Source organism: Thermobia domestica, chromosome 7 (assembly GCF_964235325.1).
Source record: "Thermobia domestica chromosome 7, izTheDome1.hap1.1, whole genome shotgun sequence".
Lineage (NCBI taxonomy): Eukaryota > Metazoa > Arthropoda > Insecta > Zygentoma > Lepismatidae > Thermobia > Thermobia domestica.
The window spans coordinates 295,525,185-295,551,893 of NC_137460.1; the positions used below are offsets into that span (position 1 = coordinate 295,525,185).

At 36.0% G+C, this 26,709-nt stretch overlaps 1 protein-coding gene across 8 annotated transcripts in view; it reads right to left on the reverse strand.

The window, feature by feature from the left end:
* Positions 1 to 247: 247 nt before the first annotated feature.
* LOC145691073 (zinc finger protein 711-like) overlaps positions 248 to 26,709 on the reverse strand; it is a 57,866-nt gene continuing 31,404 nt past the window's right edge. For 6 of the 8 annotated variants that reach the window (XM_081766729.1, XM_081766730.1, XM_081766734.1 and 3 more), the window contains exon 3: positions 12,063 to 21,129. In XM_081766729.1, coding sequence (XP_081622855.1) covers positions 19,626 to 21,065 — 1,440 coding nt within the window. In that variant the 5' untranslated portion in view covers positions 21,066 to 21,129 and the 3' untranslated portion in view covers positions 12,063 to 19,625. Of the gene's footprint in view, positions 5,451 to 12,062; positions 21,130 to 26,709 lie in introns of those variants that run through there. The other 2 variants (XM_081766737.1, XM_081766736.1) reach the window with 1 other exon arrangement.

A 26,709-nucleotide genomic window follows, 5' to 3' on the forward strand; every position in this document is an offset into this window, starting at 1 on the left:
AAATAACCTTATACTCTTTATCAATTTTTCTCCTCTTTCATGGTGCCATTTAGTCCTTTGACTTTGCTCCGTCTTTCGGCTCACTAATTCCTTTCTTGAGAAATACTTATTATCTTCCCAGCACCTTCCTTTCTATGACATCGCTCGCACTCGTTTTTTAATCTTCATAGAGTAAAGATTGGCCTTTATTAAAAAATGACTTATTGTGTGCCTATGTTTCATTCATAAGTACAAGGTAAGTTACTTTCGTATGAGTACCGTCAAATGGGGTGAATAGAAACACATTTTTGGCTATATGAGAATATAAGTCTGGTAATGTTAAAGATTTCGCGTATCAGATTATTCCAAAAGAAAGGTCTTAATATGCTAATGAATTTCAGTAAACGTCATATTAATTTATCAACTCCACTTTTCTTCACCTTGGTTTTTCTTAATGTTTCTATTCACCCCTACCCATGGGGTGAATAGAAACAATTACTTTATTTTCATTGTTGTTTCTTTTATACTATTGGAAAGGTAAAAAAGAAACAGCGTATTTGTTGAAACGAACTATTTATTTGATACCTGCAAGATATTAGTTCAATAAGACCAGTATTACATAAGTTACAAACTTATAAAACAATACAATGCACAATATAGGTATAAACGACCCTATAGTTTTGATGATATTTGAATAAGATTTAAACCACTGAAATCATCAGGGAAACTTATCATGAGTTGAGTTGATTTTGAGGTTTACGTCCCGTTCAGCAGCGAGACTATATGAGACGTGGACCTACTGTTTAACGTAGAATCAGAACTACATGAGCTCCCGCCGGGAATCGAACCCGGGTCTCCCACGCCAAAGGCGCGTACGCTAACCGCTTAGCCACGAAGGGGCCCGAAAGTTATCATATACTTAAAGCGTGCTGACGAACTCCTAATAAAACCCAACAGTTTCGTTCTGAAAATTTCATTGTTTATGTGCTCTCTTATAAAACACTCCCACATATGCATCATGTTCCCATTTTCGCACTTGGGTGCTGAATAGTCTCATCGAATTTTAGCTTCTCATTTTACCACAGCAAAATCACCAGCTTTAGAAAACCATCATCTAGTTCGTGATCGTCTGGAATGTTGTCTTCTGGAGTGTTGTCTTTCTCCTCTTCCGACAATACAAAGGTAGGTTGAGTTTCGTTGTGATTTGATGAAAATGTATCATTTTCAGAAAACAAACCAAAACTCTTACCAGAAACATCTATTCGTACTCTCTTCTTCCCTTATTTAATTTTTTCATCTTCTCTCATGCTCCTGAGAAGATCCATAAGGGAACGGTTTACAGTCTGAGATGACTTTTGCTGTTCTGTTTCTTCTCGTTCATTGTCTTTTCTTGGCAACATCCTCAGTATTTGGTCTCGACAAATGGGAAAAATTCCACACTTTTCAAATCCAGCCCTGATATTTTCCTCCTTCAGTTTCACACTTTTTTTTTTTTCAGAAAACTTGGAAATTTGTTCTTAGAGATGGTTGATACATTCCTATCAGGTCCTTTTTTCTGCTCCTCAAGAATTTTCCACTCCTTGAGGAATTTCAAGAATTTCCCAAGAAGTGTTTCTATTCACCCCGCTATTTAAAAATCATAACAATAACCCAGTAAAGTTAAATTTTGATTAAAAATAATTTACAAAAGGAAAACTTTTACTATGAACGTCAGTAAATGAAACAACAAACTACAAAATAGGCATATGTTCAAATGCAACAAATATGAAAATGTCATACTTACCAAGAAAGTTTAAGGAGCGCTAAAATACCGTGTAAGATTTCAGTAACACATTAATGCTACTGCCGTCTACCTAAGTGTTCCCAACTCAGTAAAACATTTTGTCTCTGCCCTGGACACTTTAGCCGTATAAGACTTTGTTAAGAAATTTCAGTTTTCTTGATTAATTTATCGTCCAGATAAATCCAAAACTAATCTGGGAGTTTTGTTTCTATTCACCCCCATGTTTCTATTCACCCCATTTGACGGTATGTGCCCTGTATCTTGTATCATTATATACTGGTTTTTATTCTTTCTTTTCCTTTCATATTCTCTCTAATTTTCTCCTTAATTTTACATTCGCTTTTTCTTGATTTTACAGAAGGGTATTTCTGAGTTTGGCTTTTCCCAGCATGGTTACCATCAATTTTTTTCGTTTAACGTCTTACAATTATGCACCAAGATTAAAGGAGACGATAATAATGAATGAAGTGGAATAACGAAAGGGGGAAGATGAGAACCCCGAGTAAATCCAAGCGCATGGTGCTTTTCATCATAAATTCAACTTAGCGCGAACTGCAATTGAACTAGGGACACAATGTATCAGAGATGTGCACGCTATCACTGCGGCCCCCAACATTTTGAATGCTCGAATTTAGAAAAAAATAATGAGACTATTCCTTCGGAATTATTTTAATGAATTTATGAAATAAACATCCAAACTAACTTTGTTTTCTTTTTTTCAGGGACTTTTAGTTACATAATTATTACAATAATAGCAATTATAAAGTTCGATCTTTTAACACTGGAAAATAATGTTCAAGTGTTCCAACTAAAAACAACAAAAAAGAAAAATCACATAGAAACAAAAAATGTTGAAGTATTATTATTTTAGGTACTATAGTCATGAAGCACCTACAACGCTCACTCCGTGGACTTTTCGTCACCTCCGTACACAAGACGCTCAGAGGCGATATAAATGCAGGTGACATTTTTTTTTCACCAGCAAAGCCTAACTTACTAATCCTTAACCACAAAAACTTTGTATCAAGAAGATAACTACTTTATTCATAATGTTGATGAATATAATTCAGTAAGTCTATTATACCTAAAACTTTGAGAGTTGAAAATGCTATAGAATGACAGCCATTTAAAGTACTCTTGTAATTTTACACGTTATAGTTAAACTACGAAAATACTTAAAGCCTACTCACACAAACAAAGTACTTTGAAATAAAAAAAAGAGGAGTGACTTTATAAAATAGGAGTATAGAAAGGAATGTGATGCATGTGTTTCGTTCTGGAGAATTTTAACAGAAAACAAGTTCACTCCACGGAGCCAACATTAGGAGTCAAAATGCGGGGAATTTTAGCAATATAATATGGCAATGTATTTGAAATCTACAGAAACATATATTTCGAAAATGAAGGTGTAGTCCTCCGACTCTTCGCCACTCAATTGATTGACAGAAAGTCGCAAGAGAGACAAGCACAGGTCAACGAACTTAAGAGAATCAGATTATTCCAGAATAACTACTGAATATGCTTGAGAATGTCACAGGTATGTCTCGCTCTGATGAAGGCGAAGGGATGATGTTTTGATTAACTGATATCCATCCAACATTTATTTTCTTTATGACGCAGTAACCACCTGGTGCAAATGTACATTTGAACAACAATAGTATCCTGGATTTCTCAAGGTTCTATTTCTGTGTCACATTTAAACTTTTGAGAAATTGTACACATCTGATCTACATTTTAGCCGAAGAAGCTATCACAAATACTCTTAACAGAATTCCTCATTACAACGGGTTACCAAATGGCAAACATTTCTGTTGACATATGGGAATATAATGGCCTACCTGAATAAATTATCTTCACGGTCGTTTATCAATATCTGATCTAACAGCGGCAACAACTACTTTTCAGTCAACGCAATTTAACTCCAGGCATGATTAAATACTTTCAGACTGCAAACTAATTATGAACAATTATAACAAACGCATTAAGAAAAATGTTTTCACAAAAGAACATATTAAACATTTGAATGAATAACGCCCTGGCATTCCCTAATCGCACTAAGCACTGCAAACAATTACCTTTAAACCTTCCACTTAAAACAGAAATCATACATTAAAATATTTGTACAAATTTATTTGTCGAAATCACATTCGGTACGTTTTTGCTAGAGAAAGTGTACAAACATGTAAATTAAATGTCAAAAGACGTATTATCTCTTGATTCACTACTTATTTCTACAAGTTCCGCGACGGCGATCGATGCTTCTGACATGAGATAAGGCTGTTCGATGTAATGGAAATAGTGATTTTTTTGGTGTCTATTAAGCGCTGTTTTAAAATTAAAACCCTTTCCGCAGAACACACACTGAAAGGGACGAACGCGCAAGTGTCCTTTAACATGGCTGGACAACGTGCGTCGCCTACTGAAAGTCATTTTACAATGATCACACTCGTACAACAAATCATCTCTGTGAATTCTCTTGTGCCTGTGGAAGCTACCGTATGTTGGGAAGCTCATGTCACACACGTCACACTTATATGATGTCTGTTCATTTGCATGTCGGCGAAAATGGTCCTTAAATGTCTTCAGTGCGAAATACGAACGGCCACACACATTACAAAGGTAATCTTTCTCCCCTCGGTGGGTTTTCTTATGATTTTCTAAGATAGAGGGAAATCTAAATGATTTTCCACATTGTTCACAAGTATAACGTTCGCGATTCATGTGCTGATATTTAATGTGATCCATAAGATTCGACTTAAGCGAGAACGTAGCACCACACTCACTACAAATATGGTCCCCAGGAACATGGGCCTTTTTGTGATATTTAAGTGTGTAATATGTTGAGAATGTTTTGTTGCAATGGGAACAAGTGTACGGATGAACTGTTGCATGACGTTCGGCGTGAAATCTTAAATTACTCTTATTGACAAACTTTTGCCCGCACACTTCACAAACGAATGGCTTTGAAACTGCTCTATTGTGGCGCATTAAGTGTTCCCTCAATCTAATCCTGGCTGGAAACTCTTTTCCACATTTTTCACACGCGAAAAGAGTTTTTGATCTAACGTTCTTGAGATGGACACATAATCGTCTGTGTGTTCTATAGTCCGCTCTTGTATCAAATACTTTATAACACCCCTCACACTTATAGCCTTTACACTGTTCTTCATATCTTCGTATATGCCACTCCAAATGATTTGCAAGCTTATATTTGTCTTGAAACTTTTTCCCACAGTCAATGCATTTTATCTCAGGCGCGCAACCAGCATTGTTGGTATTATGCTCTTTGTAGTTATCACATGAACGACCACTTTTTGCTGTTCGATCGTTTTCCGATACACTCGTTTCCGAAGTCTCCTCTTTTACTGTTATTTCGCATTTCAAGTCTCGCTCACGTGATTCTGCGTGAAGTTTTACATGTTCATCGAGAGCTTCCATCACTGTGAACTGAGCATTACACACTGCACACACACGAGACACTTGTGATAATGAATAATCGAACACTGGAAGGTCGTTACTATTTTGTTCTTCTGTCGATTCATCTCCGTAGTCCATCTCAATAACTGAATACTCTTCGAAGTCCGAGGAATCCTCTTCCTCTTCGGCCATCTTTTTGTCCATTAAACCTCTTCTAATACTGTGAACGATGATTTTTGACTTTTTCTTTAATTATTTTATATGCATCCACCTAGAAGACAGAATATGGTGTACTCACTTCAAGAGTATAACATCATTTCGTAAAAATGAAATAATAAACAAGAATAAAATTTGTACATTCAATACTCATACGTCCCTGACTGTAGCTTAATTGATACCAAATCTGCATTTCATCCCAAACAGCAATCACGCGCACAAAGAGCTCGTATATTACCCGCAAAAGATCCCCACAGATAATTCACTTAATTTCAACTAATCAGAGGAGCTACAACACGTAGAATCTAGTTTAATTTTATATTTGCATCAGTCGTATTTTTGTGTTATCCTGCCACAGAGGCGTCATTTAAAAGGGCTTGAGAAATACATATACTTTAATCGATTGTCTACTAATATACTAGTACAAAACGTGAGTCTTATGTCGGTGGTGCTCTTGCCCCCCTCAAGCGAAGTCTGAAATGGAATTCCTGTCCTGCCATTTGATGTGTGATGCTTCCCATCTTAATGGAAATATAAAACGCGACCTTTAGATGGAAGGAAACGTAACTGAAATCTCTGCATTTTTCTGTGGCTCAAAATTTATTACTGTTCTACATCTAAATTTCAGTTAGGTATCTTGTTACAATTATTAATTAATACGAGGGGTGATCAAAAAGTAAGGTTAGAAGCCTGCAGTGAAACGTATATTTATTATTTCATACAACCAATACAGTCAAGAGATAGTACATACATTAGGTTACCTTTCGACATTGTGTCCATATCGGTTGCGACATTTGTTGCGTAGTGGGATGAGTTTGAAGATTCCCTTGATAAAAATCCTGTCCGTGGAGCCCATCGGGAACAATCTTTCCGGTAGTGCAGAATATCGTGTAGAATGTTCTAAACGCTTCCGAACGTCATTCCCAATTCTGCCACCAGATGCATAATGTGATCCTCCTGTTATACTCAATCAGTTCCTCCACGCGAGCTGTGTTCAAATCTGTTGATGCCGTCCTGAGTCGCCCACTGCGCTCCTCGTCGGTGACGTTTTCTCTACCAGCCGTAAAGTTTCGACACCATTCTGCGAGACCATGCTGACGAGACATTACAGTCTCTCCGTAAACCTCTATCAGCTGCCGGTGAATTTCAGCTGCAGTTACATGTTTTACCCCCAGGAATCGAATAACTGAGCGGACTTCTTCGCGAGACCAGCTTTCCAAATGAGTCGCCATTTTTGTTTACATGCAAATAGCGCCGTAGGTGGTGGGTGGCTGAAACTGCACAGTTGTCAACTCCATCAATTTAAAATTACCGCATACTTCTCATTTCTCTATAACAGACGAAAACTCCAGAGATATCGGCCTTGTAACCTTAGTTTGATCCTCATTCGTAAGTTTCGAGCGATTTTGAACAAATATGTTTGCTCAACATGAATTAACTTATAAATCTAACATATGTAGACGTTACATTACGACAGATATTGAGCCAAAGACTTTAGCCTTAGAAACCACACTCAGCATATCAGTGTCATTTCGACGTAAGGCAAATGTTGCAGTTCCTTTAAACTTTTGACAGAATCTTGTTAAGTCTTTAGCCTACACTCTCCTTTCAACTCAATGCCTTATTTCTCTTCTTCCTCCACTTCCTTTTCTCCTATTAAGCTTTCCATATAATTCTCAATATCTGCTTATATGACCAATTGTACACAAAGACTTTAGCCTTAGAGACCACACTCAGCATATCAGTGTCATTTCGACGTAAGGCAAATGTTGCAGTTCCTTTAAACTTTTGACAGAATCTTGTTAAGTCTTTAGCCTACACTCTCCTTTCAACTCAATGCCTTATTTCTCTTCTTCCTCCACTTCCTTTTCTCCTATTAAGCTTTCCATATAATTCTCAATATCTGCTTATATGACCAATTGTACACAAAGACTTTAGCCTTAGAGACCACACTCAGCATATCAGTGTCATTTCGACGTAAGGCAAATGTTGCAGTTCCTTTAAACTTTTGACATAATCTTGTTAAGTCTTTAGCCTACACTCTCCTTCCAACTCAATGCCTTATTTCTCTTCTTCCTCCACTTCCTTTTCTCCTATTAAGCTTTCCATATAATTCTCAATATCTGCTTATATGACCAATTGTACACAAAGACTTTAGCCTTAGAGACCACACTCAGCATATCAGTGTCATTTCGACGTAAGGCAAATGTTGCAGTTCCTTTAAACTTTTGACAGAATCTTGTTAAGTCTTTAGCCTACAATCTCCTTTCAACTCATCGCGTCAAGTGAACTTTGTGGTGGACGAACACGTGTGTGCGACTTTTTTTCGGGATTCTCCCGTTTCCTCCCACTTTCTTCATTCCACTATTTCATTCATATTTCATCATCACCGTCCTCTTTAGCCTAGCCGGCATAATTGTGGGACGCAAAACTCTAAGATTTCATTTAATTTTCCTTCCAATTGAATGCCTTATTTTTCTTCTTTTTCCACCTCCTTTTCTCCTTTCAGGCTTTCAATATAATTCTCAATTAAAGCATGTATATTCGTCGTGTGTGCTTCGGTTTGCACATCACTGTTTGTTTTGCTAAAATATATATCTAATCTCCCACAGGATGTCTAAAATCTATCTAAATGCTGCCCTCCGAAACTTGAAATTTTCCGTCAAAAGGCTTATTTTGATTTCCCTTGTCCGCGTAATACAGTTTACATTTAATGAAATGAATTTAACACTATTTTCACCAGTAAATTCATGAGACCGTGAAGTATTTGCGTTAAAGAAATGGTCCGTTGAAGATAGTTTTACTGTAGTAATATAAATTCGAAACTTTGAAAAAATATATTCTCTTACCCTACGTTGTATATAATACGCGATGTTGCGAGATGAAACACCTAAGCAGTCAGTAAAAACGAAGTGTTTGAAAGTTTAGATTCTGTTCTCCAGATCTCCCAAACTACTTCTACTTCTTCAGTTATCAACCGAAGATTGATTTGCAGTAGCTTATGCTAGCCTCTTCATGGTCAAATAGTTGGGGCAGCCATTATTTGCCCCAACGTCCTGTCCTCCATTATTTGCTTGATAAATTCTAACAGTGGTCGGCCACTAGCATTCTTATCCTTGACTTCACCCTCAATGATGATTTTAGTTAAGTCCATTGTGTCTCAGAAGGTGAACTATCCAAGTAGTTCTTTGTTTCCTTAGTAACATTATTTCATACAAGCACGGCCTTGCCTTTGTAGCCCTTCTCCACTCTTCGTTGGTCATTTTGTCAATCCAGGAAATTTTCAACATATGTTGGTAACATCAGTACGCTAATGACACTATTCTTCTTTTCTGAATGTCCAAGTTTCACTGCAATCCAGACAAAGGTCTTAATAAGATTCTTCCTAAGGCGAATGTCCATGTTATTGGAAATGAATATGGTGCGTTTCTTTTTGAAACCAGTTTTTACCTGGGTGTATACGCGGCTTACAATTTCAGCCTTGGCTCTTTTATCTGATGTTTGTTTGCTTCCAAGCTAGGTAAAGAAATTCACACTCTGAAGTCGATCTTCTCCCTCTTACAGCTAGTCGCTGTACCATGTCTGCTCACTGTTAGTGTCTTTGTTTTCCAATTATTCAATTTCATGTTGTAACCAGAGCTGAGAGTGGCCTCGCTTCAAGTGGTCTCTCTTTTCTGCAACCACAACTATATCATCAGCAAAACGAAGCATGTCTATTTGCTGTCCATGTACCTTCATTCCCTTGTTCTCTCAAGTGTCCGAAACTATACGTGTAGAATTTTGATTTTTTTTAAATATAAATATCCCCCATGCAATCTAGGCTGACGTTGAGATGAAGTTTTGCGAAATGTGATCCCTAAAGGAAGAAGCGCGAGTGATTCCAATTGTAACTCCAGTCAAATCAAACTTGTATCAACAACTATTTTTAACTCCTCCCTTCCCCCAACACACAGAAAAAATTGTATATATATACATTCCATGGACTTCTGTGTACAGAAAAGGCACTCTGTTGGTTACTTTATGACTGGGACTACATGGGAAGATCACTCTATATGGGGAATTTTCTGCACTATAATTGTAATCTGTTAGTTCATTTGATTTCTCTTTTGAAAAATCAAACCACTAGTTCTTCACTTCTCTTTAAAAATCAAATCCGCTAGTTCATTTGATTTCTTTTTTTAAAAAAATCATACTCGTTAGTTCTTCATTTGATTTCTCTTTTTAAAAATCAAATCCTTTACTTCTTAATTTGATTTTTCTTTCAAAAATCAATCTTAAGGACAGTATACATCGTATGCGATCTTCAGAATTTATTGATCTGCACGAAACTTGATATGAAGGTAGACCTTGATTTGCCTAATAACCATGTAAAAAAATTTCTTCCTGTGCAAACGCTTAGTTTCCGACGTAATGGCCATCAAAGTTATGGTAATCAAATTTTCCCAGAATCACTAGCTACTATTCAAAACAAGAATTAACGGAAAATATTGGAATAAAAGTGCTAAGTGTTTAGTGAAATGTGTGTATTTATTTCAATCAAGAAACTATTTACTAGTTATTCAAATATCAATGACAAATTGAATGCTAAAGGAAACAATTTATGAAGATACAAACGAACTACTGCTTAGATTATACGCTTGTTTGAAAGAGTAGCGATACGAAATAAACTACGTACAGCTATCAGCCTGGGTTCAGCTAGTCATAACAGTTTAATGTTTGCGTCTGTACCAGGCTGAAAATAATCAATTTATGGTTATTATTCAAGATTCAAACTTTGTCAGGTAAACTTGAAATGAAATCTTTAAGTTTTACGTCCCACGGTTATGCCGGTTAGGCTAAAGGAGACGGTGATGATGAGAGATGAGTGAAATGGTGGAATAAAAAAAAGTGGGAGGAAACGGGAGAACCCCGAGAAAACCCACGAGCACTGTGTTTGTCCATCACAAAGTCTACACGGCGCGAGCTGGGATCAAACCAGGGACCCCAAGCACTGGAGGTGAACGATCTACCACTGAGCCACCGCGCCCCCAGGTTAACTTATTTTCTGTACTTTGCAATGATAACCTTTATGTATATTTAGTTATAAGACAACAAGGACAATAGTCTGGTACCTTATGATAGCCAATATTGCGGCCAGACTGTTCAAAGTTGTTTTATTTATGCTGTTAGATACAGTAAGGGAGGAAGCCATAAGTGATTGAAGTCTATTTTTAATTTCTGCAAAATGAATTATAGGTATTAAGAAAATACTAAGTTTGAAAGTAACAGAAATAGTTTAGTTTATTGAAATAATTATCGTGATAAATTTCGGTGATTATTAAATTTTAATCGAACTGGGACCGCAATATTTAATTATATACGTATGTGTGTTGCAATTTAAAGTGTTAAATATAAACTTCAGCTAATTATTTTTGGTGCAGCCTGAGGCGTACTAAGAGGGCACATAAGAGTCGGTTTGCATCTAACTCCACCAAGCAGAAGGGAACGGGAAATATTTTGTGAATCTGTATGTGCTTCCTATAAATGCGGAGAATATCCTTCAATAAACCTAGCCATACACTTCTTTTAAAAAGGATGTATTCACAGAGCCATGTGCAGAATAATTATAACAAATCTGTTTGAAGTAAGAGTACAAGGCTTTTCAATTAGAAGTAGGTAGTTTAGAATTAAAAAAAAAAAAAAAAATCTGCATTACTAAAATTAGTAATTTGAGTGTGTTGTTCACTCAATAATATAGGCTTACTTTTTTTCTTCTCCAAATGTTACTATTTCATGTAACTTTCGACTATCTGAACGAAATAAAATGATTTTTGTATATATTATCCTTCATGTATAAGAATATAAAAATGATTCAGTATTATTAAACCTTCAGAATTTTAAACATCTTTGGTGCATGCGGTTCGGGTTCAGATTCCGATGAAAGAGCAGAAAAATTAAATTTCATAATCATTCACCTTTATTAACCTTCCGATTTCTTTAGCCTATAAAAGACATAACCATGAAATGTTAAACCAAAATAATAATAATTTCATTTCGAATTTAAACATAATGCTTCTAACAATATGTACATTGGCAAAGATAATGAAATTTACCTGAACAAGTAGTGAATAGGTGCAGGATAAAAACGAACATACATTTATAGAAACCTCGTGTATATATCACTGATAAAAAGGAACGAACGAACATATATAGATACCTCGTATATATACAACATCAGATTAAATTTTACGGGAAAATATACGTAAATTTTATTTGGAACACCCTTTAAAAAAATTATATAAGATGGAAGTGTAATAAGTGAAAACTATGTTCACTAAAATGCCCCCATTGGCAACCATAATGTTTCATTTCAGAATAAATTACAATCATGGTACCACTCTCTTGCCTGAAACGTTATTTCAACGTGTGGCAGACAGCGCTATATTCGGAATGAATTTTGAATTTAGATGATCCTTGTAATCTGAAACGAAAAGGATCATTCTGATGTGATACACTCCAGCTGTGGTATTTCTCTTTATATTCTTGTATTTATTCTGGTATTCTTGTGTTCACAGCGTAATACTGCACTTTCGGTGTTGATCCCACGGATTCTTGGTGTTCTACATGGTTGGAAAAATGGGGAAAACATTTTTTTTTGGAAGATTAAATCATGGTTTCCACTCTTTAAAAAAAAAATCCAGGCCATTTCCAGGACAAATCACCAATTTTCCAGGATTGCACCTGTAGGCTTAAAACTCACAATAGTGAAATGAAAAGTACAGTACCTTATGCACTGTATATTAATGCAAGTACAATATTAATACACAATAATTAAATACACAAAGCGGAGCGTAATGCGTAACTTTTCTTTTTGTGGTCTCCCAACTCCCCTTATAGCCACCCGATAAACCCAGCACATGTATTTTCATTCTTCCTACATGACATTTTAATTGTGTGCCGAACGAATTTAAGAACATCAAAAATCTATTTTTCATACCTGACATTTTCATTGCGTGACAAAAGGACAGACATAATTAGACTGAAAATAGAATGAATATAGAAGATTGATTCTGGTACAAACCACAGTTTCTGGAGGATAGTGCTAGTGAAGACAGCATCCAAGAATGGGTTGAGAGAATAGCGGATAAAAGAAGAGAAGTTCTCCCTGCTAGAAGAAAGCCCACCAACCACCCACACATGAAGGATCATGATAAATTATTATTCAACATAAAACCAGGAATAGCAATCAAAAGTAGCAATCAATTAATATGTTCATTATAAGTACGAAAAATCTGACATTCCGTATTTCTGTAAGTTTCAAGGATATATCCAGGTTGTCCAGGATTTCCAGGACGAGTGGAAACCCTGTTAAATGCTTTACTTAACGTGCTCAATGTGATCTCAAGTAAATTTTCAGAATTAATAAACAATCGATTATTAAGCCAAACACTAAGAATTCTTGTTCCATTCGCTATAATTTCCGGCCTCCATATGTGTTGTTTAACCATGCACTTCAAAACAAAATATCCATTCTACCCCTTCGCATTGTGAACGAGACAGATGACTGTTATATGTTGTTGACGTTCAAATGTCAGCCGAAGAGAGAATATTTTGATCAACTGATATCCATTCAAACAGAAGAGTATGAAGATTATTTTTATTATAATATACAATAACCATTTTGTACTTATATATACATTTGAATAATAAACATATTTCTTAGTTTTTTTTTTTACTTTTGTGTCACGTGATTCAAACTTTTGAGAAGTATATATACATATGACCTAGTTTTAGAGCAATTAAAAATTGAAATCTTTCAGTTTAACGTCCCACGATTCTGCCCTTTAGGCTAAAGAAGACGATGATTAAAGACGGAAGAACTGGTGGAATGAGAAACTGAAAGTATCCCGAGAAAATCCACGGCCACGATGTTGTCCACCACAAACTTACTTGGACGGGAATCTAATCAGGGAACCCACCCACCAGAGGTTGGCGCTTTACCACTGAGCCACTGTGCCTTAGACGAATTAAATATCACAAATAATTTAACCCTCAACTGGTGTAGTGAATTTTTAGTACATAGTTAGTGACGTGAGGTCCCTGGGACGCCTTATTAATTATTAAATATAAAAAGGAGAACAATTACTTTTGAAAGACAAGCTTGTTTTAATTATACATTGTAGCTATAGGACATAACGCACTATAGATATAATAAAGAAATATAGCAATATGCATGGATATAACATGCTCAAACCAGTCTGGTATGTTTTCTAATATAAATAAAGATATCTTTATATATGGCGACACTGACACTGATATGGAAATTATAAATAAACGAACTCCCCAAAACTATTGCCAATGGAAGGCAAGGCATTTACAAATTTGTGAAATTTTTGAAGTATATATCAGTTTCGTCAATTTTACAAAGGCTTGTTTTACCTTACTTCTCACTGTATCACTGTCACTTTCTGACATGAAACATGTAACATGTAATTAACTTTTTTCTGTAAATTCAGAATTATATACATTCACACTAGATGGGCCAGATTTGTTAACCATATTGTACGAGAAAAAGTGATTTTTTTTTTTAATGTATAAAATGTGAACACTGCCGAGCTCCTTCGTGGCTAAACGGTTAGCGTACACGCCTTTGACGTCGGAGACCTGGGTTCGATTCCCGACAGGAGCTCATATGGTTCGGATTCCACGTTGATCAGTAGGTCCCATCTCATATAGCCTCGCTGCTCAAAGGGACGTTAAAACTCAAAATCAACTCAACTCATGAACACTGCACTGGAACAAAATAGTAACACAATTAGTGACGTGTGGTCCCTGGGACTCCACTAACTGCAAGGAAACGTAAGAGTGACGGTTAGACATGCGAACTCTACAGCTACTTATAGCCAATTGCGAGCGAGAAAGGTACTATGACTGGCATATTCAAAGTCAATCGTCAGCTAGATTGAGGAGAAAAAAAAAAGGTGTTCTGTGTCCGTGAGACCTCAGTCACCAATTAAGGGTTAATAGAGTTCATCATTATAACTAGGGTTGCCAACTCTGGAAAATAAAATTACCGGCACTCTTTCAAAATTCCCTACAATATAGACCTAAGTATTAAATATCTCTATTCGGACCCATCATCTATGGGAAGGAATAGTACTATCGTGGACAAAAGAACATTAGCATCTGTATTCTGCATATCCTTAATACATTCACTAATAAGCTTAATAGATATATTGTGATAAAAATGAGAAACGGAAGTCGGTATTGATCATTTTATTGTATCTAGCAGTAAATTCCACTTCTTTAAAATTATAGAAACAAATGAACAAAAGTATATTAATCCTTACGTAACAATTTTGGATTTACAAAATGAAATTTACTCTTTAAACTTGTCCTTCAACCACAAGAAACTGCTTTAGAAAGTCCTACGGAAGTTGGAAGTTTAAGGAAAGTTGTCATACGCAGAAGCCACAGACGTGAAACTTAACAGTGCAACAAACATTGCACTTACGAAATGCCTAAGAATTATTAGTTCTTTGCCAACAATCGATGGACAATTCAAATTTATCGCTATATTTATGTTGCACGATAACGATTATTTTATTTAATTTGTTTTAACGTACCTTTCAACACACCGATTGTGCTCATCATCAGAGTTGATCTAATTTCAGAATTGTTCAACAATTATTGTGGTACAATTATAATTGTAACATTTTATAATTTTCTTTTTTTATAATATGTAACAATATTATTTATTTACATTGTTGTAAATATAATTTTTAAAGACGTATATATTTTATATAACAACGGAAGCATCTACATGCATAATCAATACAACAAAAATATTGAAATCGAAATGAAATCCTCTGAAAGATGAGAAAAAATACAATAAAAGAACACTTGCATCCGTAGAAGAACGAAACTAATAGAAAGGTAGAAATCAAATGACATATTCGTTCATGCTTCACTCAGACTATATTCCCTTTAACATGCTGACCTTTAATATAAGATATTTGGAAACAAATTGTAAATAGAAAATTACTTTTCAGAAAGGGGGGGGGGAGGGGGATAAGGACGTCATATAAACCAACCAACAGGAAATTACATTTAGCACCAGCAGCTACAAAACCTTTTCCTGTCATCTCAGATATATTTAAAATCTTTACAATATCAAGCAATTAGATTCTGATTACGTTCTTCTACAAAGACAATTCTTCTCAGAGTATAAACACCTCATCCAGTTCCTTGCCAGGTGGTAAAGTGCCAAGGACCGACGAGACGTTACCTTTTATTTATATTTATTTATTTATATTTATTTATTTATTTATTTATATTGTTTATTATTTATTTATAAAGTTATTGTTGTTAAATTTTTTATATCATTATCTGACGCTTTTTTGTACGGTACAAAACAATTAAAGGTACATAAAATGTAGTTTTAGAAATAAATATCCTTAATTGATAATAAATTCCTACTCTAGATCTATGTTACAAAATGCTATACAACTTACTCTGACATCAAAATTAATATCTTTAAAACAACAAACAGTAAAAATTAAACATAATTGTGCTACTGTATGCACCGACAATTGTAAAAACGAAGGGTAACACATAATGATTAATAAGAGTTTCAATCCTCTATACTTAAGATTTTGCCATAATCCCAATCGCACACTAATGAACAAAAATATCATTTTATACTGTGTCTGTCTTTCAAGTAGTAATTGTTAACATTTAAAAAATGTTTATTTATTTTAGATAAAAAATTTCATCTAGCTTGGGTGAAGATAGGAAGGAGTTTAATATGCTAATGGCATTTCCTCTTTGTATGGCTAGACTTATCCTTTGTGTCAAAAAATAACCACTTCTACGATCTCCTGATTTGTTAATTAAATTTGATCCTAATTCCTTTACAAACATTATGGCTTCTTTGCTAAAAACACCCATTGCTTCCGTGGCAAACGCAATAAAAATGTCATCATCTTTAAGTTTTGAATATTTAGAAAGTTCCCGCATACACACTATCTCTGCTGCACTTCCCACTTCTTCACTAGTTGACGTTAAGTAAGATGGGGCAAAAGTATCTACACATGTTACATCCCATACTAGACACTGCTGCATGATTATTACAAATTACATATTTATGTTTCTATAGTTGAAAACAATGTTTCACAATAAAATCTAACTTATCAAATTAAATTTCATATACTAAATAAATGAAAAAAAAAACATAGATTAAAGAAAAATATCGTTTAATCTATATATATAAAATTCAAAATCACTATGTTTGTGACTCTAAATCTCCTGAACCGTCCGACCCATCTCGATCAAATTTGTAACATGGATGAGGTTCGAGGCTGGGCTGGTTTTAGGCTATTCACTTTGATGGTAGAACTGAGGGATGGGGGAAGGGAAGGGGGTATAAAAATATATAAAACTTAATAACTCCTGAACCACTCGATCGATCTTGATCAAATTTCAACATAGATGAGGTTTAGACCTGGGATCGTTTTTATGATTTAAATTTGACGGAGCAACATAGGGGAGATATATAAAAATCAATTTATATCAGACCGAAAGTGAATATTTTGGTAACTTAGTAAGTCCTGAACTGTCCGACCGATCTCAATCAAATTTTCAAGATACATGAGGTTCGAATCTGGAAACATTTTTGTAATTTCACTTTAACGGTAGATCTTAGGGGAGGAGGAGGGGAGGGGACGTATAAATAAAACCTAATAACTTTTGAACCACCCAACCAATTTCGATCAAATTTTCAACATATATGAGGGTCGGGCCTTGGGTGTTTTTTTTATCGTTTCACTTTGACGAAGGATCGTAGGGGTGGGGGAGGGGAGATATATGTACAAAAAAAAAGATTAAAATAAAAATAACTGCCTTTGTGACTTCATCACTCTTGAAGCACCCAACCGATCTCAATCAAATCTTCAACATACATAAGTTCAGGGACAGGGATTACTTTAGACTATTCACTTTGACGATGCAACGTAGGGGAGGAGGAGGGGGAGAGAAATTAAAAAATGATCAAAAATGACTGATAGTGTTGAACCCATAGCTTTCGGGGTCGATGAGAGAAACAGTGACACTTCTGATGTTGAAAATGAAATGAAATCTTTGAGTTTTACGTCCCACGCTTATGCCGGTTAGGCTAAAGGAGACGGTGATGATGAGTAATGAATGAAATGGTGGAATGAAGAAAGTGGGAGGAAACGGGAGAACCCCGAGGAAACCCACGCACACGGTGTTTGTCCACCACAAATTTCACTTGGCGGGGGCTGGGATCGAACCCGGGACCCCAAGCACCAGAGGTGAACGCTCTACCATTGAGCCACCACGGCACCTACTTTTGATGTTGTTCCAATCCAAGTTCAGCTCTGATAATTGGGGAGGGTACAACGTAGGAGAAGGGGATAAACATTTAAAAATGATCGAAAATGTATTAGTGTCGAGTCCATAGTTTTAGGAGTAACTGAGATTAACAGTGACAATTCTGATGCCGTGTGCAGCAGCACGGAGGAGGGGGAGTGGGAGCATATATATAATAGTGATGGAAAAATGACCAGTATTAGTGTCTAATCCATAGTTTTCGGAATCATTCAGATGAACAGTGACATTTCCGATCCGGTTCAAATCCAAAATCAGCCCCGCCACTTGGGGGAGGAAGAGAAAGAGGTATATATAAAAATGATCGAAAATGGCCACTATCAGTGTCGAATTGATAGTTCTCTGTGTCGTTTAGATGAACAGTGATACTTTCGATCCCGTTTAAATCCAAATTCAAATCCGCAACTTTGGGAAGGAAGAGATACTTAAAAATCATAACAAATGACCGATATTAGTGCTGAATCCACATTTTTTGGGGTTGCTGAGATGACTGGTGACGCTTCCGATCCCATTTGAAACGCAATTCAGCCTCACATCTTGGGAGAGGGGGAAAGGGAAATATATAAACCTGATCAAAAATAACCCATATTAATGTCGAATCCATAGTTTCCGGGATCGCTGAGATGACACTTCCGATCCCGTTTAAAACCAAATTCAGCCCCGGAACTTGGGACAGGGGGAGATAATAAAATGATCGAAAATGTCCAATGTTAGTGTCAAATCCATGGTTTTCGAAGTTGCCGAGATGACCAATGATCTTTCCTATACTGGTTAAATCGATGCCATTAAAAACGAAAACAGCATATTTCACGGGTACTAAACACGAGATACGGAGTTGTGCATTTAAATTTTCATTTCAACTCGGCGAAGCGGGTAATATATGCTAGTGTATAATATAACGGAAATTTGTATTTATAAAGGCACAGTTGAAGTTCAATTTCGATGTTTTATTCGGGATTGCAGATTTCAAAATAGCGGTTATAAAGGGGCTGGTAGGAAGTTTGTATCGGTTACCGGTCTTAATCAAAATACAGGATTCCTACTGATCTGAAGAGATCTATTTCCCTGACCTTTGCAAGGAAATTCCATGACTTTAATGACAGTTGTAGGATGACGTTGATATATAAATAAGGAATAAATAAACGGTGAATATTTATATATGAAAACATTTCTTCTATAGAGACAAATAATAATCAATTGCTCATACGTACATTCCAATTACACCCACAAAAATCTGAGCAACGTTCCATACTGTGATCATTAACGGTTAGCTAAGCTGAAACTGGTGTACAACTTATGTTAGAAAAAATATATTTTATAAAATTTCCCTGAATTTTCCTGATTTCCAGCCTTTTTCCCTGAGTTTCTTTGACCTGCACCATTTTTTCCTGATTTCCCTGACAAGTAGGAACCCTTAAATAACAGCAATATTTCCGGCTAGTTGGCAACCCTAAAAAATGTCTTCTGTTGACATATAGCAATATAATAGCTCATTTGAATAAATTATCCTTGTTTCGCAATATCCGATCTAACACAGTAGCAACAACTACATTTAAAATCAACACAACTTCTCTCAGGCATAATTCATCAGGCAACTGTTGACTGATTATAAACAATTATAGCCAATGTATCGACAGAAACATTTGTACAGGAAAACGCATTAGATATTTCAATGATCAGCTCGCTGATATTACCTACTTAGTTGCACTAATGGCTGCACACAATTACCATTAAACAATTTACTTAAAATATGAATTACTCATTAAAATATTTGTACAAATCTACTCGTTAAAATCACACTCGATACATTTTTCTTAAAACAGAAAATGCACAAACATGTAAATTAAACGTCAAGAGACGTATTATCTCCAGATTCACTACATACTTCCACAAGTTCTGCAACGGCGATCGACGCTTCTGCCATGAAATTGAAAGGCTCTATAACGCGTACATAATGAGAATTTTGGTGTTTATCAAGTGCCGATTTACAATTAAAGCTCTTCCCGCAGATTAGACACTGGAAGGGGCGAACGTGCAAATGTTTTTGAACATGACTTAACAACGTGTCTCGCCGTTTGAAAGTCTTCTTGCAATCATCACACTCGAATGGCCGATTATCTGTGTGAATTTTCTTGTGCTTCAGAAATTTACTATACATTGGGAAGCTTTTGCCGCAGATATTACACAAATACAACGTCTGTTCATCTGTGTGAGTGCGAAGATGCTCCTTAAAAGCGTTTATTGCGAAAAATGCCCGACCACACACATTACACAAATAATCTTTCTCTCCTCGGTGGATTTTTCGATGTTTCTTTAAATATGAACGATATGTAAATGATTTACCACACTCCTCACAAGCGTAACGTTCACATTCCATGTGTTGATATTTGATGTGAGTACTAAGATTACACTTAAGCGAGAAAGCAGCACCACACTCATTACAAATATGATTGCCTGGAGCATGATTTCTTTTGTGATATTTAAGTGCGTAAGATGCTGCGAATTTTTTGTTGCAATGAGAGCAAGTGTAAGGACGAACGATTGCATGACGCTGAGCATGGAATCTTAAATTGTTTTTATTGACAAACTTTTGCCCGCAAAGGTCACACGCAAACGGCTTTGAAATTGCTCTCTCATGGCGTATCAAATGTTCCCTCAGTCTAGCCCTCGTTGGAAACTCTTTTCCACACTTTTCACAGACGAAAACTCTTTCTGAAGTAGCCTTTCTGAGATTGATACATAAGTCTTTATGTAATTTATAGATATCTTCCGTATCAAAGACTTTTTGGCATTCTTCACATTTGTAGTTCTTACACTGTTCTTTATATTTTCGTATATGCCACTGTAAATGATTTGTAAGTTCATACTTCTGTTGAAAGACTTCTCCACAGCCAATGCATTTAAACTCAGACGCACAAGCAACATTGCTGGTATTATGTTCTTCGTAATTATCAAATAGATGGCTATTTTCTTTGGTTTGATCACTTTCCGATACATCATTTTCCAAAGGCTCCTCTTTTATTGTTATTTCAGAATGGAAATCTCCCACACGTGATTCTGCGTGAAGTTTCATATGTTCATCCAGAGCTTCAATTGTTGTGAACTGAGCACTACACACTGCGCATGCACAAGACATTTGCGATAATGAATAATCGAACACTGGAAGGTCGTTACAATTTTCTTCTTCTGTCGATTCATCTCCGTAGTCCATCTCAATAACTGAATACTCTTCGAAGTCCGAGGAATCCTCCTCCTCTTCCTCTTCGGCCATTTTTGTCTCCATTAAACCTCTTCTAATAGTCTGAATGATGATTTTTGACTTTTTCTTTAATTATCTTAGTATCCACCTAGAAAACAGACAGAAAAAGAGGTGCTCACTTGGAGAATTTAACATCATTTCTTAGAAAAAAGAAAAATTACTATAAAATTATTTGTCCTTACAAACTTTCAGGTCGAGAGTTCGACATTATTCTCAGGTATTATAACGTCGTTTATTTTAACATTTAAACGATGATTGTTTCACTTCTTTTGACCACAGTTTCTTTGATTGTACGACGTCCGAAGTTATAAAGTAGTGTCGACTGCTTTCTGCCCTCTGATTGCCTGAACCAGTCATCAAATCTCAGGTTTGCGGTAATGGATCCGCTGATTGGTTGCCGTATTTTGGTTTTTATAAGCGTATTTCGCAGTTCAGCTGGTATCTAGTATTTCAATTGAATTTGTTAGGGTACTTTATTTTTTAGAAAGTTCCACTGGCTTCTCTGATTGTTCTTTCAAAATAATTACTGTAATTATAGAATACCAGAGTTATCAAAGCGTATTCGAGGCCAGAGCAGATCTTATGACTCCTTCCATATGCAATAGTATAAATTATTGTTTTGAATTGTCCCTCCTGCTTATCTAAAATATACATTGCCTAATTTACAAGTAATTTTGTATATTCGGGCACCCCGTGAGTCGTTTTATCTCTGTTTAGGTTTTTCTGTATTTATATACTCGATGAGCTTGTGGACTGCTCTTATGATTTATTTCTTCAGTATTTCCTGCTCATTCCCTGGGTGTATGATATAATTGCAATTTGGCTTTTCTTTCTTTAACTCTTTCCAACACCACAATTGTCCCTTTCTTTTTGTGTTAATTTTCTGAGAATCCTTTGTTAATTCCTTTGGTGCTGCACCGTTTTTCAGCAGTGCTTATTTGCATGGTTAGTTTCAGCCTTGATGTGTCGTTATCTGAAATTCTTACATGCCTGTGCATAAATGTCGATACCACTGCTTGTTTGTGGACTGGGAAATTATGTAAACTAGCACTGAGATACAAATCCTTGTGCGTTGGCTTCGTGTATACTCGATGCTGTAAAGAACTTACCTTCTAATCTGTGTACTAAAATGTCTAGGAAAAGAAGACTATTTTTTTTTTTCCTATTCCCATGGCAAATTGAATATCCTCATGTATTGGCACATTTTCAGAAATTCAGAAGTTCCCTGTGTGTTCCAGATCATAAACGTGTCATCAACATAACTGATGCAACCACATGGCTTTTTGGAGGAATTAATGAAGCTTGTTTTCTCGAAACGTTCTATGTAGAAAACAACGGCAGGAGGAAGCCCATGGCGACGCCGTCAGTCTGTTCGTAATAATCTCCGCTATAGAGCAAGTAAACGAATGCGGACACGTGATTAAAAATGCTTACTATATTATCTGGGGAAATGTTTTACAGTAGTTCCAATGTTTCCTTTATAAGCGCTTTCGTGAAAAACGATGTGTCCTTTGTATTATGTTACTTGTTTGATAAATTTACTAAACTGAAGTGAACTGCTGATGTGGTAATAATATATGTTGGACTGCACTAACGAACGGTCGGAGTAGAGTGTTCTTGTGTATTTTTTGATGGATCGCAATCTTAGGAGGATAAGTTTTTTTTTTTTTTTTTTTATTACAATTCGAGTATTTGTAAATGTTTCATTATGCATTCATGCTTATGAAGGTTTATCGTGCTTACGTCAAAATGACTACAATCAGAGAGTGCTAGTTCAACTAATCGGAGACTAGGAGTGTTCCATTCTTTTCCTACTTACACTTTGAAAGAAGCAAAATGCTGCAACTGATTGGTTGGTAGTCTGAATGGAGTTTATATGAGACGGGAGAAACTATTTAAAGTGGAATCTAGACCAGTTCTCGAGGCAAATACGCCACTGGAAATAAAATCCATGATCACATGCACAGAAAACTTGTGTGTTAGCCACTCGACCACGAAGGTACACCAGATGATCCTTTCAATTGCTTCACTCGGATGCCACGTGATGAAGCTTTTTATCTGAATGGAAACAGAAAACACGATCTTCAGATGGAAGTAAACATAGTTGATTTCTTTTTACCTCTGGGTCAAAATTTACGAGCGAAGTATGTGTTGTAATGGCAAAAGCTATTCCTAGTCAACTGAATTTCGGTTTTGTTAGTATATTATTACAATTATTATTGGTGCCTTCCATTTCAATTCAGGCAGAGCATGTACCATCACCATCTCAGATATTGTTCAAACTTTTTTTTATAGCAACTAGACATGTTTTTAAGAGACCCATATTTTTTGTTTTGTTGAAAAAAATTTTTCCCGCCAAGTGATGGGTCATCAAAGACAAGGAGTACAATTTATGAACTATAGAAGACATGGAAAATGGTCAACTTCGGAGCCTCACCATTCGGCTATGGAGACAGGTAGAGTTATAATTATTGTTGTGGTATGTACATAGGGATATAAATAAACTATATTTTATTATAGTTTGGTTTGCGCATGCATATCTTTTTGTACATAAATTAACAAATGAACGTCAATTTATCTGAAAAGTCGAAGTTTGCGAATTTTTTTCGAGCACTTCCGGTTCCAATTTTAAAATTCTGTTTTCACGGTTGGTAAGACCTAGTTACCCACCTTCCGAAAAAAAAATTGTATCACTTCTGTGTACAACCGTTTTGTCGGAAAAAATTCGAGAAATTGTAAAATTTTCAAAACTCGCCATTTTTGGGCGCCATTTCTCAAAAAACACCATCTTTTAAAATTCTGAAATTTTGTCAGATGGTTCAACTTTACATGAATAATAAACACACCAAATACCATTCTCGACCAATGCTTCATGAATTAACTGCAGCCTTTTAAAGTTAGCGAAGTTTCGTTAACTTTGATGTCACAGTTATCAACACTGGGAACAATGAAAGTGCAATGATTTGATGATGTTTGTGGTCCACATTCATTAAATGAAGAATAAAAAGTTTTCTTGACTGTTTTTTTATTATTTTGATCAAAAAGGCTCTCTGAAATAGTAAAATGAGCCTCTCCCCACTCCTCCGTTTTCTTAAACCGAAATAATCTGAGGTGGAAATTACGATTACGAAACACACATTTTAAGTTTACTTGAAATGACCATCCAATAAATTCTGATTATCTATATAAAGCCTGAACTATTACCTCAGTAATGATTTGGAATGCTCCAGACAAAGCCTCAAATAAGTGCGATGTCATTACAATGATCGAAAAAGGACAAAAAGTTAAAAAAGTCGAAACGTTTTCTTACGCGTTCCAAAGAAATTTACTGACTTTTTAAACAGAACAATCCCAGCATAAGAATGGGTCACTCGGAATGATATAGTATTTGACTAAAGTGGGTCAGTCAGCAACCTGCGAAGGAAGTGTGTGTGTGTTGTGCGAATTTTAAGTTAGCTCCTACTGCGTTGCTACAAATCAAAGGTGCAGCTTGTATTGAAGCTGTCATGAGTGACCTATTTCCTTTAGTAGTATGATCCATAGAAAATGACAGTTGTCTTCTTCAAGAATGTAGTGAATGTCCTGAAGTAGAAGAAATAAGTGTGGAGTCTTTAATTATTGATCCTGAGAAAATGAAAGTGTTACGTATGCCATATGGGAAAACAATGATATCGTTAAAAAACTGTGCCACTTTCTGTTTTCGTATCTTACATTGCTAGTTTAACTGTAAGAATTGTAATTCATGACTACATCAAGAAAGTCCAAAGAGAATTAATTGCTACCGAAAAGCATCGTATAAAATTTCAAGATACAAATTCTATTTTACTTCATGTGGACTTAGTTGAAAACTGGACTGTTATTCTGCAAAGTGAAATTCAGAGTTATCACCGGAATATGAAACAACTGACAGTTTTGTTGTTATAAACGACGATAAAACACACGATTCGGCTCATGTACTCATAGCCATAGACAAGAGTCTAAAAATACTCGAAGAAAAGCGAAAATATATTTTGTAGAAAAAGGTTTGAATACGTGAAAATAAGTGTCTACAATTTCCCAAACCATGTCAGTGATTTCTGATGGTGCTGCATCCCATTTTAAAAATCGTTTTCAGATGTTCGAGATGCAGAAAGGTCCGCTAAAGCAGTGGTTTTGCAGTGAAACTGGCCATGCAAGGGTCTCTGCGACGGTATTGTGGGGTAAAGAATGTGGCAACGTGGCATAACCTTAGGCAAAAACAGATACACAGTTTTAAAACCGCAGAAGAAGAAAAATGAATGCAGAAAGTGGAAGGAAACGGGATTACCCCGAGAAAACCCACGAGCTCGGTGTTTGTCTACCACAAAGCCCACACGGCGCGAGCTAGGATCGAACCAAGGACCCCAAGCACCGGTGGTGAACGCTCTACCACTGAGCCACCGCGTCCGCTCTAAAACCGCATAAGAATTCGTGAGTGTAGTGAAGTACAAACTCCGGGCATTACTCTCGTTTTGTTGCCTGGAACTGAATTCGACGACTGCCGGAAGAAAAAAAGGGAAAGTATGTGATCGGTAACTGGTATTCAACGAAGTCATCTTTGGCTTTTGGAACATGGCGAATTTTTTATGGCAGTAACGGGTCACCATGAACTAACTTCATGCTTCCCCCAAAATCAAACTTCTGCAATTCAAAGTGTAGATTTAAGAAATCTGCAAAAAGGAACTTTTGTTACATACATATATGTATGATAACTAGTGGTGCGTAGCAGAAATATTATGAATAAATCATGAATTACGTGAAGTTGAAGTGCCGTTTATGCTTCCACATAGACCTTCAGCAGGGTACAGGTTTCCAGAAGACCATAAGAGAAGTGAAAATAAGTGTTTTGTGACTATCGACAATGTGCTACGCAGGAGCAGATCCAGGACGGACTTCTGGGGGGGGGGGGGGTGTAATGATTTAGAACAACTTTTAAGAGCTTTAAACTCTGAGATGGGTTTTATTTATATAGAAAATAAGAAAGTTTCTTCTTCTGGTGAGGGGGGCAATCGTCCCCCTAGATCCACTCCTGGACGAGTTGTGAGTGAACCAACACCTATTGGAGCATCTGCACGGTTACATGCTATTAGCGAAGAAGACACCGACCAAGCAAATGATCGGTCCATGTAAAAAAAAAAAAAAAAAAAAAAAAAAAAAAAAAAAAGAAGTGAAGTTTTCTTTCCGAAGACCATTTTAAATAAGTGAACTTGAAATTTGTGTGTTTCGTAAACGTAATTTCTACCTCAGATTATTTCGGTTTAAGAAAACGGAGTAGGGAGAGGCTCATTTTACTATTTGAGGGAGCCTTTTTGATCAAAATAATAAAAAAAACAGTCAAGAAAACCTTTTATTCTTCATTTAATGAATGTGGACCACAAACATCATCAAATCATTGCACTTTCATTGTTCCCAGTGTTGATAACTGTGATATTAAAGTTAACGAAACTTTGCTAACTTTAAAAGGCTGCAGTTAATTCATGATGCATTGGTCGAGAATGGTATTTGGTGTATTTATTATTCGTGAAAAGTTGAACCATCTGACAAAATTTCAAATTTTAAAAGATGGTGTTTTTGAGAAAATGGCGCCCAAAAATGGCGATTTTTGAAAATTTTACAATTTCTCGAATTTTTTTTCGACAAAACGGTTGCA